The 15706-nt window shown below is 48.5% G+C and overlaps 1 protein-coding gene across 1 annotated transcript in view; it reads right to left on the bottom strand.

Moving 5' to 3' along the window:
- Positions 1 to 57: 57 nt before the first annotated feature.
- The window catches only part of NOVA2 (NOVA alternative splicing regulator 2), a 25486-nt gene continuing 9837 nt past the window's right edge, over positions 58 to 15706 (bottom strand). Inside the window, 3 exon segments of the mRNA XM_007458503.1 lie at positions 58 to 342; positions 345 to 608; positions 10674 to 10840. Of these exon segments, the coding sequence (XP_007458565.1) occupies positions 58 to 342; positions 345 to 608; positions 10674 to 10840 (716 nt within the window).

The raw sequence follows: 15706 nt of genomic DNA, 5'->3' as shown, positions 1-15706 counted from the left end.
GGGGGAGGGGAGGAAAAAGAGGGACAGGGAGCCGGGTGGGAGCACACACCACAGGCCTCATCCCACTTTCTGCGGGTTTGAGGCCCTCACTCCCTGCTCGTAGGTGACCCGCTGGCTGATGAGGTATTGAGCGGCTTGCGTGGCCGCGGGGCTGCCGGTGATGGTGACCCGCCGGTTCCGCGTGCCTGGCAGGAACTCTCCCTTCTTGGAGATCTGGATGCGGGCGCCTGTCAGCTCCTGGTACTCCACCAACGTCTTGCCCCCCTTGCCCAGGATGGCTCCCACCAGGTTCTCAGGCACCGCAATCTCCACCAGCTCCTTGGCGCTCTCAGCCGCCAACTTCCAGGGCCAGCCACGTTGGCGTAGCTGATATTCAGGCAGCTGCTGCTCTGGGGATCTTCCTGTACCTTCTGCACGATGGCGCTCACGGCCTTGTGCACCTGCTCCGGTTCGCCGCTGACCGTCACCACGCGCTCCTGCAGGTTGATGCCCTCCGGCTTCTGGGACAGCTGCACCCAAGCACCCGACTGTTCCATCACGGCTTTCACTGTCGCGCCCCCCTTGCCGATGATCAGGCCCGCTGTGCTGTTGGGGACGATCAGCTTGGCCTGCGTGGGGAGCCAGAGGGAGGGTCTTTAGGGGGGTAATCGGACACTGAAAGGCAACATTAGTCTAAGACTGGCCATCTCAAGTCACTTCCCACCCCTGCTCTCAAATGTCCAAAATCAGGCCCAGCACGCCCCCTTGATATGCACCAGTATGATTCTACTGGTTAGAAATATTGAAATATTTCCATATTCATTGGTTAAAAAAAAGGAGCTAGTACTCCATCTCTCCTTAGTAGCCTCTCAGCCACCCTGTTCCTGGGACCCCTGGGACCTCCCTTCCATCTGGGACCTCCCTCCCATCCGGCATCTAGAAGCTGAATGACTAACCCAGTGGGAGCCCTCCAGGACCCCTCTCCAATCTTGCACTGGTGCCCATGTCCTTCTATATCATTAAGTACTCCGACTCCCAGCCCCAGAAAAGGCATCATTAGTCTCACTTTGCAGATGAGCCACTTGAGGCCTAAGAGGTGAAGGGACTTGCCCCAGGGTCACCCAGCCAGCGAAGGAACTGAAATCCAGCCTCGTGGATTCCTGCTCCATTGTGCTTTCCACCCTATGACATGGTCACCTCGCTTAAGCTCTTCATTGTTGTTATGAGCTGAATTGCTGTCCCCTCCCACTCCAATTCACATGTTGAAGTCATAACCTCTAATACCTCAGAATATGATTGTATATGGAGATAGGGTCTTTAAAGAGGCATTTAAGGTTAAGTGAGGTCATTAGGGTGGACCCTAATCCAATATGGTTGGTGTCCTTATAAGAAGAGGAGATTAGGACACAGACATACACAGCGGGGGAGGACCATGTGAAGACAGAGAGGGGGAGCTCCCTGGTGGCCTAGTGGTTAGGATTCCAGGCTTTCACTGCCGTGGCCCAGGTTCAATCGCTGGTCAGGGAATTGAGATCTCGCAAGCTGTGCGGCGCGGGCCCCCCGCCCCGCAAAAAAAAAAGACAGAGAGACAATGGCTATCTACAAGCCAAGGACAGAGGCCTCAGAAGAAACCAGCACTGCCGATGCCTTGAGTTCAGATTTCTAGCCTCCAGAATTGTGAGAAAATGAGTTTCTGTTGTTTAAGCCACCCAGTTCGTGGTACATTGTTATGACAGCTCTAGCAATCTAATATAGTTGTCTTATCTGCAAAATGATGATAAAAAAAGCTTACATCAGAGAAGATGGAGAAAATTGGTCACTTACATATGAGGGTCCCCCTTCTCAGTTGTAGAGCAGCCCATCCTTTGCAGCTACAAATCGGATCATTTTTTAATAAATTTATTTAGTTTTTATTTTTGGCTGCTTTGCGTCCTCGTCGCTGTGCGCGGACTTTCTTTTAGTTGCGGCGAGCGGGGGCTACTCTTCGTTGTGGTGCGTGGGCTTCTCATTGCCGTGACTTCTCTTGTTGCGGAGCACGGGCTCTAGGTGCGCGGGCTTCAGTAGTTGTGGCACGTGGGCGCAGTAGTTGTGGCATGCAGACTGTAGAGCGCAGGCTCAGTAGTTGTGGTGCACGGGCTTAGCTGTTCTGTGGAATGTGGGATCTTCCTGGACCAGGGCTCGAACCCATGTCCCCTGCATTGGCAGGCGGATTCTTAACCACTGCGCCACCAGGGAAGCCCCCGTATCAATCCTGAGTCCAGTGGGGATACTTCAAAACCAAACGTCTCCTTTCACATCTCCAAGGGCATTTTTACACACAAATTCCTCCTTCTCAATCCTTCTCACGTCCCCTCAGACCTGTGGATTCTACCCTCTGAAGCTTCATCTCTGCCTCTCCTTTCCACCCCCAAGCCAGACCCTGGGGGTGTTAGGAAAATTGTGGGAGTGGTTTTGGTTGTCTGCAATAACTGGGGACAGATGTGGGCATTCAGTGGGCAGGGTCAGGAATGTTTGCACCCCGTAATGTGAGTCAGTTCCTCACAATGAGGAACTGTACGACTTTTGAATGTCCCCCTGGACATTCATGTTGGTGAGAAGTCTGTTTATAAATCTCGCAGCCAGAACTGAGCCCCATGATACATGTAAATACCAAGTACTTTTTTCTTTTGCACGGTTTTAAGATCTACTGAAATTTCCACGGATGTAACTATTGGTAAACCAAGGGAAGATTGTACTTTATTTTGTTCTGAATTTTACCAAGAGTCGTTCATCATTTTAGAAAACCATGACATCATGCAAGCTATTATATATAGAATGGATAAACAAAAAGGTCCTCCTGTATAGCACAGGGAACTATATTCAATATCCTGTCATAAACCATAATGGAAAAGAATATAAAAGGGAATGTATATATATGCATAACTGAATCACTTTGCTGTACAGCAGAAATTAACACAACACTGTAAATCAACTATACTTCCATTAAAAAAAAGCAAACCATGACATCAGTGGTAATGCCTGTATCATTTAAGTCTCCAATACTATGCTCTGTCTCACTCAGGCCATGTTAGGTGTGAGCAGCTGACTGTTTCATTATTTATTCTACTGTGGCCCTGGCTGAGTATTTACATATTAAAAATTCACCTTATTTTATAACAAATAACCTTCCTTTCATCTCTCCTTTATTTGAAAGTCTTATGGGATATAGAAAATGTACATCCGTACAATGGAATAATATTTGGCAATCAATTTAAATGAAATGAAGGATTGATGCATGCTACAACATGGATGAGCCTGGAAAATATTATGCTGCATGAATGAAGTAAGGCACAACAGAGCACATATTGTATAATTCCTTTTCTATGAATGTTCAGAATAGGCAAATCTATAGAGACAAAGTAGATTAGTGGTGGCTTAGGGCTGGGATGGGGAGAGCTGGGAGGATTGAGGGGTGATAGCTAAGGGGATCAAGGTTTCCTTTTGAGGAAATGAAATATTCTAAAATTGATTGTGGTGATGGATGCCGGACTCCGAATATAATAAAGCCGTTGAACTGCACACTTTAAATGGGTCAAATGTATTTATGTGAATTATATCTCAATAAAATTGTTAAAAATCTTATAGGGCTTCCCTGGTGGTGCAGTGGTTAAGAATCCGCCTGCCAATGCAGGGGACAACAGGTTCGAGCCCTGGTCCGGGACGATCCCACATGCCACGGAGCAACTAAGCCTGTGCGCCACAACTACTGAGCCTGAGCTCTAGAGCCCACGAGCCACAACTACTGAGCCTGCATGCCACAACTACTGAGCCCGCATGCCACAACTACCGAGCCCGCGTGCCACAACTACTGAAGCCCACGCACCTAGAGCCCGTGCTCCCCAATGAGAAGCCCCCGCTCGCCGCAACTAGAGAAAGCCCGCGCAGCAACGAAGACCCAACGCAGCCAAAAATAAATAAATAAATGTAAATAAATTTTTAAAAATCTTATGGATTTTTAAAAAAATAAATTTATTTTCATTTATTTATTTATTTATTTATGTCTGCGTTGGGTCTTCGTTGCTGCGCGTGGGCTTTCTTTACTCTTCCTTGCGATGTGTGGGCTTCTCATTGCGGCGGCTTCTCTTGTTGTGGAGCACAGGCTCTAGGCACGTGGGCTTCAGTAGTTGTGGCACGCAGGCTTCAGTAGTTGTGGCTTATGAGCTCTAGAGCGCAGGCTCAGTAGTTGTGGCACACAGGCTTAGTTGCTCTGCTGCATGTGGGATCTTCCCAGACCAGGGATCAAACCCGTGTCCCCTGCATTGGCAGGCGGATTCTTAACTACTGTGCCACCAGGGAAGCCCCAGATATGTTTTTTATTTATACAAATAGACATATTATATATATAATTTCAGAGAGTAAAGTGGGCATAGGAAAATATTTGTAGGAGAAAGGGGACATTGGTTCCCTTCAAACAGGCAAACAGGGCTGAGAACCACTGCTCTGACATGCTCTGTTCCCTGTTGATCTCTCTGACTTCACTCTTACCTCCCTCTTGCTGACTCCACTGCAGACACACCAGACTCCCTGCTGTTCCTCCAACTTGCCAAGCTCTGCCCAGACTCAGGGACTTTGCACCTGCTGTTCCCTCACCTGGAATGCTTTTCCCCAGAAAAGACGGCTCGCCCCTCTCTTCATTCATTGCACAAATGCACCTCCCCAGAAGGGCCTTCCCTGACCACCTGATTATCAAAGCTTGTTTGTGTTTATTTTACATCTCCAGCATGGATACTTCCAGACTCATAACTGCTAACCTCACATCTCTAGTATGATGTTGAGTGGACACCTCAAACTTAAAATCTCATCTTCCTTGTCAAATGTGTTTCTGCCATGGTGTTCCTCATTTCAGCACATGGAAATGCATCCTTCCACTACTCAGTCCCAACCGTTAGAAGTCCTCTCTTTCCTTTACACTCAGCATCCACTCAGCAATTCTGTTGGCTCTACCTTCAAAAATATATCCTAGGCTATGCTAGATTTAAAGAGATTAAGGAGGTATAACAACCAAATGCAACGCATGAACATTAACTGAATCTTTAATAAAAATACTTTATAGATATAAAAGATATTCTGGGGTAATCTGAATATGGACTTTTTATTGAATAATATTATGAATTCAGTGTTAATTTTTATAGGTGTGATAATAGTAATATAATAACATAGGAGACTGTCCTTGTTCTTGGGAGATATACACTGAAGTATTTAGAGGTGAAGAGTCATGAGATCTACAATTTATTTTCAAATAGATCAACAAAAAAACAAACAAAAAACCAACGTGTGTGTGTGTGTGTGTGTGTGTGTGTGTGTGTGTGTGTGTAGAGATAAAACATGTGTTAACAATTGGTGAATCTAAGTGCAGTGTATAGGGAGTTCATTGTAACGTTCTTTAAACATTTTCCAAATAAAAAGTTAAGAGAGGGGGCCTCCCTGGTGGCGCAGTGGTTGAGAGTCCGCCTGCCGATGCAGGGGACACGGGTTCGTGCCCCGGTCCGGGAAGATCCCACATGCCGCAGAGCCGCTAGGCCCGTGAGCCATGGCCGCTGAGCCTGCGCGTCCGGAGCCTGTGCTCCGCAACGGGAGAGGCCACAGCAGTGAGAGGCCCGCGTACCGCAAAAAAAAAAAAAAAAAAGTTAAGAGAAAAAAAGGCCCCAATACTTCCTTTCCTTTTTCTCTGTCTTTTCTTCATAATACTTTTCACTCTCTGACATCCTATACATTTTATTTATTTACTTATTTTCTGATTCTCCAGGGAAGAATTTAAGATCCACAAGGGTAGAGATTTGTGTCTGTATTGTTTACTGCTGGGTTGTCAGTGCCTAGAGGAATGCCTGGCACATACTCAGCCAAGAGTGGGTGAATGAATGGATGGATGAAAGAATGGATGATGAAATGCCCAAAGGACCAAGCAGGAATGGGACTGGGTGTAGGCAGCCAGATGCATCTCACCTGGTGGTGGTGGTGGTCTCTGTGTGTGTGTGATATTCAAATTCAGCCTGATATGAGTTTTACAGATTAACTGGCAATTCTGACTTGTAAAATGTGAAGCATCCTAGTTTTTATTTTATTTATTTATTTTTTTTTTGCGGTACGCGGGCCTCTCAGTGTTGTGGCCTCTCCCGTTGCGGAGCACAGGCTCTGGACGTGCAGGCTCAGCGGCCATGGCTCACGGGCCCAGCCACTCCGCGGCATGTGGGATCTCCCCGGACCGGGGCACGAACCCGCGTCCCCTGCATCAGCAGGTGGACTCTCAACCACTGTGCCACCAGGGAAGCCCAAAGCATCCTAGTTTTTAAATGTTGGTAACCACTTCAAAACGTCTAAGAACCACTGTGTAGCAGCCAGACCACCAGTCTGCGTCCGTTGCACACAAATCCCTGAAAAGCTGCCCTGGACTCTGGAGGCACCTGCTCAGGTTCAGTTCCTGGCTCCACCGCTGATTCTGGACAAGAGACCTAATCTTTTCTTTTCTTTTTTTTTCCCGGACCGGGGCATGAACCCGCGTCCCCTGCATCGGCAGGTGGACTCTCAACCACTGCGCCACCAGGAAAGCCCCAAGGGACCTAATATTTTGGAAACTCAGTTTTCTCTTCCATAAAATGGGGATATTCATGCCTCTTCCCTAGGATTACTATGAGGTCTAATAGAGATCATGCATGAAATGATGAGCTTGAAATTCAAGCATGGCCACAATTAGCCAGAACTGAGTATGGCTGTCCTCCAGATGGCACATAGTGCCTACCTCTGCCAGGTTACACCAGACTACCTCCCCTCAGTCATGTTTCTGCTTGGTCCCCATGGGCATGTCATCACCCATTCATTCAGACTAGCAACATTTGCTGAGCACCTACTATGTGCCAAGCATTGGATGTCATGAGAGCAGGCGACTAATATGTGCCCATAGTAGGTACACATGAAATGGTTGTTGTCATTGTTATCCCCATGGGCAGATCTGGATTTAAATCCCACATCTGTGGTACAGCCACTTTGGAAAACAGTCTGGCAGTTCTTCAAAAAGTTAAACGTAGATTTATCATATGACCTACAAATTCCACCCTAGGTATATACCCAAGAGAACTGAAAACATACATCCACACATATGTTCATTAGCAGCATTATTCATAATAGCTAAAAAGTAGAAACACCCCAAATTTCTATCAATTGATGAATAGACAAAATGTGGTATATCCATACAGTGAAATATTATTTGGCCATATAAAGGAATGAAGTTTTGTTATATGCTATAGTATGGATGAATCTTTTTTTAAATTTTTCTTTTGGCCACATCACGTGGCTTGTGGGGATCTTAGTTCCCTGACCAGGGACTGAGCCCGCGCCCTCGGCAGTGAAAGCGTGGAGTCCTAACCATTGGACCGCCAGGGAATTCCCAGTATGGATGAATCTTGAAGGCATTATGCTAAGGGAAAGAAGCCAGACTCAAAATACCACAGAAATGTCATTCAATCTATATAAACTATTCAGAATAGGGAAATCCATAGACACTAAAAGTAGATTAATGGTGGGAAGGGGCTGGGGCAGAGGCACTGGGGGAATGGAAAATGACTGTTAATGGCTATGGGGCTTTATTTTGGGGTGGTGAAAATGTTTTAGAATTATATAGTGGTGATCAATGCACAGCCTTGTGAATATACTGAAACCACTGAATTACACACTTTAAAATGGTGAACTTTACAGTATGTGAATTATATCTCAATATAGCTGTTATTTTAAAGAAATCATTGGAAAAAAAGAAGTCTGACAAGTCAAGGGGATAGAACAGAAAAATGTACAAAACCAGGCCTAAGGGTAAAGAGGTATTTAGTATGTGATACAGCATTTCAGAGCAATGGGGGAAGGATGGAACCTTTTCATCCAAGGAACTGTGTTCGCCAAGAAATGGTGGAAGCAAATGCCTTCACCTATTTGTGCTTCCGTTTCCTCATCTCTGACATTGACATAACCACAGCTACTCTATACAATTATTGAGAATATTCAATGACTAAAATGATCCCTTAGTGCCTGGCACATGGGAAGCCCTCAGAAAACAGTAGCTGCCTTCATGATAGGCCCAGATCGCAAGACCACAGCATCTTAGATCTGCACATGCAGTTCTATGGAATCTTGGATGTTAGAACAGTAGACTGCTAGAATAATACATGTCTAGAATCTTGGAATCACAGAGCCATAGAATTGTAGGTGTCTTAGAGCCAGAAAGACCTCAGAGACCATCTGCCTCAGAGGTTTGCAAGTCTAGAGATTAAAAAATAATAATAACAACAACAACGATAACAGCAGCAGCCGCTAACACGGCTTACCATGTGCCAGGCACGTTTTAAAATACTTTCATAGAGTAACTAACTTAATTTTAGCAACAACCCTACAAGGTAGGTACTGTTATTATCACACTTCATAGATTGGAAAACGGAGGCACAGAGAGGTTAAGTAACTTGCCTAAGGTCACAAAGATAGTGACCAGTAGAGCCAGGATCTGATCCCAGGCCAGAGTCCATGTTCAGATCCCCACGCCTTCTCCCCAGAAACTCTGATTCAGTGGCTCCAGGCCACGACTCAGGAGTCTGTGTTTTAAGCTACCCAGATGACTCAGATACCAGCCAGGGCTGAGAATCGCAGGTCTAGCCCAGAGGTGGCAAACTGGTGACGCTCAGCCCATAGACAGCCCACAGCCACACAGTGTTTTAAAAACTGAGCCAACCTTGAAAAATCAATTGATTGAAAATATTTTTGACTTCTCTGGAAAAATGGGGAAGATGTAATACTCTGTGCCCATTCCCAAATGGCAAGAATCAAGTGAAGCTGAATAGCAGCTGCCCCCTTTAGGGATGGCATGATATCTCTATGTTGAGTCCACGGTCCTCAATGCTTTATGTTCCCTTTCTGAATCCTGGAGGCATTTCCATTTATAATCCCTGGTTCGGCCCAGCTTCCCCACTGTAAAGAAAGGGAAACTGAGGCATACAGAAGGGAAAAAGACACAGAGCAACACAGCAAGTCCAAGGCAGAAAGGGAATAGACCTACCTCCTGACTCAAAAGTCCCATAATAACGACAACGGCGAACATTTTTTGAGAACTTTCTATGCATTAGGCATGCATGATAAGTGCTTTTCAAATGTTAATGAACACTAGCCACCACCCTTAAGTAGGTACCGTAATAAATCTCATTTTACAAGGAGAAATCAAGTCACCTGCTCAAGGTCACACAGGCAAGAAGTATCAGAGGAAAATTCAACTCAACATCTGATTCCAGAGCCTGAGCCTTCAGCCATTCTCTCTCTCATTCTTTGGAGCCCCGGAGTAATAAGGCAGAGGAAAAAGTCCTGGTTCTGTAACCTTTCGACTCTGCTATTTCAGACTTCCTGTGGCTTAGGTGGTGGAGAGGGAGGCTCAGGCACAGATGGTGCTGACCCCATTTTCCCTGCAACATGTTCAAACTCTTGATGAACCCTGAGCCCCTAGTGGCCACGACCAAGGCGGAGGGAAGAGGCAATATCCTCGCCTCCCTGTAAACTGTGGGTAAGCCGTGGCCTGCTGGTGGAAAGGGATTTGGGAGAGGCCTGGCAGGGCGCGAGGAGCAGAGATGCTTCAGCACCAAGGACAGCAGCCGCGCTCCAAGCCCCAAGCCCGCAGTCTTTGGGGGGAACCGCTCCGCTCCAAAGCTCTTCCAGAGCTTTCTGCCGACTCTTTCCCCACGAGCTCAGAGAAACTCAGACCCGTGGTCTCCCCCACCTCAGGGCAAAAAGAATTCCCGGTAATTCCAGCTTCCTTTTACCGAGGCCCTCTCTCTTGTCTTTGCTTTTAGGCAGACGTTAAGGAACCCTCACAAGTGGCCTGTCCGCCTGCCCGGGTCATCTTGCCCCTGTGCATCGTGTGCATATGTATACGGGAGCGGAGAAGGGGAGAGAAAACGGGGAGTTTACTGCAGCCAACCCCGTCCTCTCTTCCTCCTTGGCCCTCTACGCGGTCAGGACCGTGCTGCCAGGGGCTTTGCAGCAAGCCCACCTGCCCGGTGTGCATGGCGGTCTTGGCAACGGGAGAGGCCCAGGAAGCGATCGGTCAGCTCCTTGCCACTCCCCTACACCACGGCTTCCAGGTAACTGAGGCAACAGAGAGGCTCTGCCCTTCTCCTTCCATCCCTCCTTGAGAGGGCTGTGTAGGAGAGGGTCCCGCCCCCACCCAGTGAAACACCTTTTCTCCAAAATGGTGGCTACTCCTATTCAGTAATTAATGGAGAGAGGGAGTACCGGAGGCTATTTCTAAAATTTTCTGCCTATGGATGGGGGTGTCACTGAGGTTACTTCCGGTGAGAACAGGAAGTGGGAAGCAGGTGGTTTTGAGAGACAATGGGAAGATGTGGAAGAGAGAAAAGGATGTGGAGAATCCTAGGAAGGAGGAATAAGTAAGGGGGTCTGGGTCAGATTCTCCCAGACCTTCACTCTCTTTTCTGAATCAAATCACTCTAAGAGGTCTGGAGTCCTTAGGCTGACTCTCTAACAATAATACTAACCACTACCACGTATCTGACTGGTAAATGTTTTATAGCCATTATCCCATGGAACCCCCATCGCAATCCAGTGACGTGGAGGAAGTGTTTTCTCTCAAACCCCACCAGCTTTACACAGACTCAGCCTCTGCCCCTGCTAACCTGCTTGGCTCTGTCAGGATTCATTGTGGTTTGGGGTTGAAGGATATTGACCACCTCGGGCTTGGTCATCGCTTGCGGGATTTCTCGGACCTTCTCGGCAATAAAGCTGTGCACAGCATTCAAGGCCTCTGCTGTGCCCTGTACCAGGCATACTCGCTCTGTGGTTCCTGTTGAGCAAAGGAGAGAGAGGGCACACTCATCAGACAGGAAGGGGAGCATTCCTGAGAGACAGGCCCCATTTAATGGACGGAGAAGACTGAGGTCCAGAGTGTGGACCTCACTGGCCCCAGGTCACTTGGTAGGCCTGGGCAAGCTGGCGTGGGCTCCCAGACCATGATGGGTAGCTGGGAGAATGAGCGGAATCCCTGTTTTATTATCTGCACTTCCTCTCCCTCCCTTAAAACAACCCCAGGGGATGGAAGAATGATGCTTAAGTACTTTGCTATGCCCACAGCAGCCCTGGGCAAGGGAGACGGGGCTCAGCTGCCTCTTCCCAGTCCTTGCCGGCTCTCTCGGTTGCTTTGGCAACCATTCACTCACTCCCCCCTCCCCACCTTCTAGAAGCCGAGAGCTCAGGCCTGCAACGGTTGCCACAGTAACTGGAACCCCCTTATCGGTGTGGCTGGCTGGGTCCTCAGCCCACCCCCAGGGGGACTAGGGATGAGGCCCCGTTGCCATGGCAACCCCTGAAAGCCTGCAGCAACGGCCTCTGGGCTTTTGGAGAGGATGGGGAAGGACTGGGGGATGGGGGAGACAGCAGAGGCCTGAGTGCCTGCCTGGACCCACCAGATGGAGGGCTGAGGGATGGGGGAGGGCAAGGCTGTGGAGAGGGGAGAGCAGAGTGGGGCAAAGGCAACTCATGGAAGAGTGGAGACAGGGGGATGGAGAAAGCAGGGTGAGGTGGGTGCCTTTGCTGGCGATTCTCCAGATATTGGCTGTGGTTCTGACCTGGGCATCCTTACTATGTGTACTGGAGGCGGGCAGCAGGGAGAAGAGACACTAATTCTGGGTGATGCTGGGATATATGTGTATGGGAGAGAGACTCTGGGTAACACTGACTGATCAGTGTGAGTACATCTGTGAGGCTGTTTGGGTGAGTGGTGTGTGTGTGCATGGGTATACTTGGGCAGGACTGGCTCAATTAGCTTTATGTGTGTGTGTGTGTGTGTGTAAAAGAAAGAGCAGGAGAGACAGATATAAACAGACTGTGTGACACAGTGATTCCAGTAAAGACTTTTGTGTGTACTCTTGTGTGGGGGGAAAGACTTTGGGTGTCGCTGTGATGTTCGAGGTTATGTACACTATTTGTGAGACTGAGCTGGGTGTGCCCAAGGGTTTGAGAGTAAGAAACAAAGAATCCCAGGAAGTGGCATTGAGGCTGTACAATGAATGTATAGCACTTGGAGATTGTATGACTCTGTGTGTGTGTGTGTGTGTGTGTGTGTGTGTGTAAGGGAAAGAGATATCCAGACACCCCTAGGTGTTCAAAAGACTACTTGGATGAGTGGAATGTGGAATGCACATATATGTGTAAGGGTGCGTGTATAGGAAACAGGCGAGACTCTGTGACTGATGTGTGTGAACACGAGGAAGAGAAAGAGACCAACAGGCGGATCCAGGGGTCAGTATGTAAGACTGTTTGGAGGACTGATGTATTTGTGTGTGTGTGTCTGAGTGTCTGAATTACAGCCAGACAAAGAAAACTCCACCAAGCCTGGCCGGGGTGAAGCTGTGAGTGCCTGGCTGATTTGGACGTATTAGGTGTGTGGGGTGTGTGTGTGTGTGTCTCTTCCTGGGTGGGAATCTCTCTGCAGGACCAGTAAACTCCCTGGGTCTGTAAAAGGTCCTGAGTGTGCGTCAGGCTCCGTGTGCCTGTGTGTCTGGGACACTTGGGGGTGAGTGTCTGGTGTCCTGTGGGCATTCCAGTGTGGCACGCTAGTATTACCACCCTGACCCCTTGCTTGCCATCTCTCAGCCTGGCAAGCGAGTCTCGCCATGTGTCTGAGTGTCACTGTCTTGGGTCACCGGTGTAGTTGACATCCCCCATCTCCTTTGGGCTGCTGCTCCTCACTCTTACTCCCCTCCACCCCAGAACAATGGCTTGGTCTGAGCCAAGCGTGAGTCAGCTTGCAGGCTGCCTCCGTCTGGGTGTAAATAGGAAAGGGTGTGGGTCAGGGTGGGAACTAGGGGGTGGGGTGGCCCCAGGGAGAGCTTGACTGAAGTGGCCCAGCTCTCCATCTCTGGGAGGCTTCCTTCCAGCTCAGGGAGTCTGTGATCTCACAGACTTGTAGTTCTTAACCAGGGTCCACAGGGGCTTTGGGGGACTCAGTTTAACCCTGAAAGAATATCTAATAACAACAGCTGGTGCTTACATAACACCAATCACCAGGCATCATTCTAAGCACTTTACATGTATCTGTTCACTTTAATACATGAGGCAGGCAATATTATTATTCTTCATTTACTGCTAAGGACACTAAGGCACAGAGGTCTGGGATTTGTCCAAGTTCACTCAGCCAGTAGTGAAAGATCAGGGTTTTGAACCCAGGTGTCTGGCTTCAGAGTCTGGGCTTTTAACCATTGAGCCATCCTGTGCTAGATGTGGGGTGGGTGGAGTGTGTGTGTGTGTGTGTGTGTGAGTGTGTGTGTGTGGTGGGGAGAGGCATACAATGATTGCAATTCTGCTTTTCTATTCTTGATGGTAAAGAAGAGTATGTATGAATTTATTAAGTAGTCACTTAAGATTTTGCACTTGGCTGCAGAGATGTTATAAATCAATAAAAAAAATTTAAAAGTGTATGTGTCCGTTTTTCTTCTGGGGCTAGGGTCCAGGGCTTCGGGCGGCTCCTCAAAATCAGGAGGAGTTTTAGAATCACTAGAATGTCTGGTGAACTACCCAGAAGACTGTGTGGCTTTGGGCAGGTACCTGCCTCCTCTGGGTCTAAGTTTCTCCATGTATGACCGGGAAGGATTGAATCTGGGGCTTGGGGTTTCTGTATCAAGGAGGGGACACCCTTTGTGTGTTCTACCCCTCCCTTTGGGTAAAGACCAGGTAGGTTTTTGTTTCATGGAGTAGACACATCAGTGTGTGTGTGTGTGTGTGTGTGTGTGTGTGTGTGTGTATGTGAGAGAGAGAGAGAGAGAGAGAGAGAGAGAGACAGAACCAACTAGGCCCAGAGGACCCTTTCAATTTCTCTATTATCAGTTTTCACCGGTCCTTTCACCAGCCACACTGAACAAACTAACCCCCACCCCCAGCCTTTGAACATGCTCTTTCATCTCCCTGGAGCACCCTTCACTGCTGCTTACCTAGCTCACTCTTATTATTCTGGCCTCCTCCTCCAGGAAGCCCTTCCTGATCTCCTCAGGCTGGGTCGGGTGCCCTGTCTGGGCTCCCTCCATCCTCTGGGTTTCCCTGTCCCAGCTCTGACCACTCTAGGTCATCAATGGTGTTCGGTTTATCTCCCCCACTGGGATGTGAGATCCGGGAGGGCTAGGCTGGGGTGTCTCAGTCACTGCTTGTGTCCCCATCTCGGTCCGGTATGGTGCTGGCATAGAGAAGATGCTCAGAGAATATATGTTGAGTGAATGAATGAAAGGTATCAGCCAGGAGCAGAGGAACACATGCTTGAGCAGTAGCATCTCCACTTCTTACGTTCCTGTGGGTCTTGGGAAGTCCTAGGGACAGGACCAGGATGTAGGGAGCTGTGTCCTGCATCTCTGAGCCAGGAGCTAGTATATGCTGTATGATCTGGAAGTTCCAATTTGGGGGTGGGGAGCGGGGCTGGCTGCACATCCAGGGGCTGGGGAGAGACGCTGGCTCACGTTGCTTGTTTGAACAGTGTTTGGCCCAGGAGAGAGGCAATGACTGTCCCATCCTCTGGGGTTCTAGGCTGCCTGGCCAGTGGGATGTGTCACTGAGTTGAGAGGGAATGACATGTGTTATGTCACAGAATGTGATCCAGGGGCAAGGAAACAAGTGTCCTTGGATGAAAGTCCCAAGCAGAGGTCTCATCCGTATCTTGTGGGCTAGGGGAGTGAGGGGGAAAACTGGGCCAGGGAGGAAGAGAAAAGGGGGTTGTGCCACGTTCCCTGGACTGTTCTCTAAACCTCTTGCCAAAGCTGCTTAGTTAGATGGGAGGCAGGGGGGTGGAGGGAGGAGAGAGAGAGAGAAAGAGACACAGAGAGAGAGAGAGAGAGAGAGAGAGAGAATATGAATTTGTCCTGACCCTCGGCTCCAGCTCTGGTGTTTGACCTAAAAAATCCAAAGGGATTAAGGATGAACTAGAACCAGTGCTGGACCAGAGATGCAGTTCAGGGGGCCTTCCCTGGATTCCTAGATGTCAAAACTCAGACATAGGTCTTGGGAGGGATATATGAAGGGGTGAGAGATATTGAGGGAGATTATAGAGAGTGGAGGGGCCTGGAAAAATTTATGATTGAAAGAAGGGAGATAGAGCTGGAGGAGAGGCAGAAAAGGGGCTGATTTTGGAGAGAGGGGAAGAAAAAAACACGAGGGAGCTGAGACTTAGGAGAAAAAGAGAAACATAAAGGGAGAGATGGGCAAGCAGGGGCAGAAAGAAATGAGGGGCAATGCCGGCAAAGAATGAGCCCATTGAGGGGCGCTACCAACTACTGGTTGAATGGGTGACTGAACAGAGAGAGTTGGGAGAGGAAGACAGAGAAAAATGTGAGAATAAGAGAAGTGGGGGAAAAGGAAAAGATGGGGAGAGAGATGGGAAGACAGAAAGGGAAAGGAAGAGGAGGGGAGGAAGAGGAAAAAGCCAAGACAGACAGACTGGCTGGGAGGCTAAGAGAACAGAGATGGGGGATGTCCAAACGGAACCAGACAGACAGAGCAGAAAGCAGAGCAGGAGGAGACAGAGAGAAGCCGATGGGAATGGAGCCTAAGGGAACAAGAGACGGGAAAGTCAGAAACAGAATGAGAGACACATAAAGAATGACACAGATGGAAAACCAGAGCGACTCAGATTGGGGCAAGATGGGGTGACAGAGAAATCCAAAGGGAAAGA

This window comes from Lipotes vexillifer, unplaced genomic scaffold, assembly GCF_000442215.2.
Source record: "Lipotes vexillifer unplaced genomic scaffold, Lipotes_vexillifer_v1.1 scaffold371, whole genome shotgun sequence".
NCBI lineage: Eukaryota > Metazoa > Chordata > Mammalia > Artiodactyla > Lipotidae > Lipotes > Lipotes vexillifer.
This window is presented reverse-complemented; position numbering and strand designations above follow the sequence as displayed.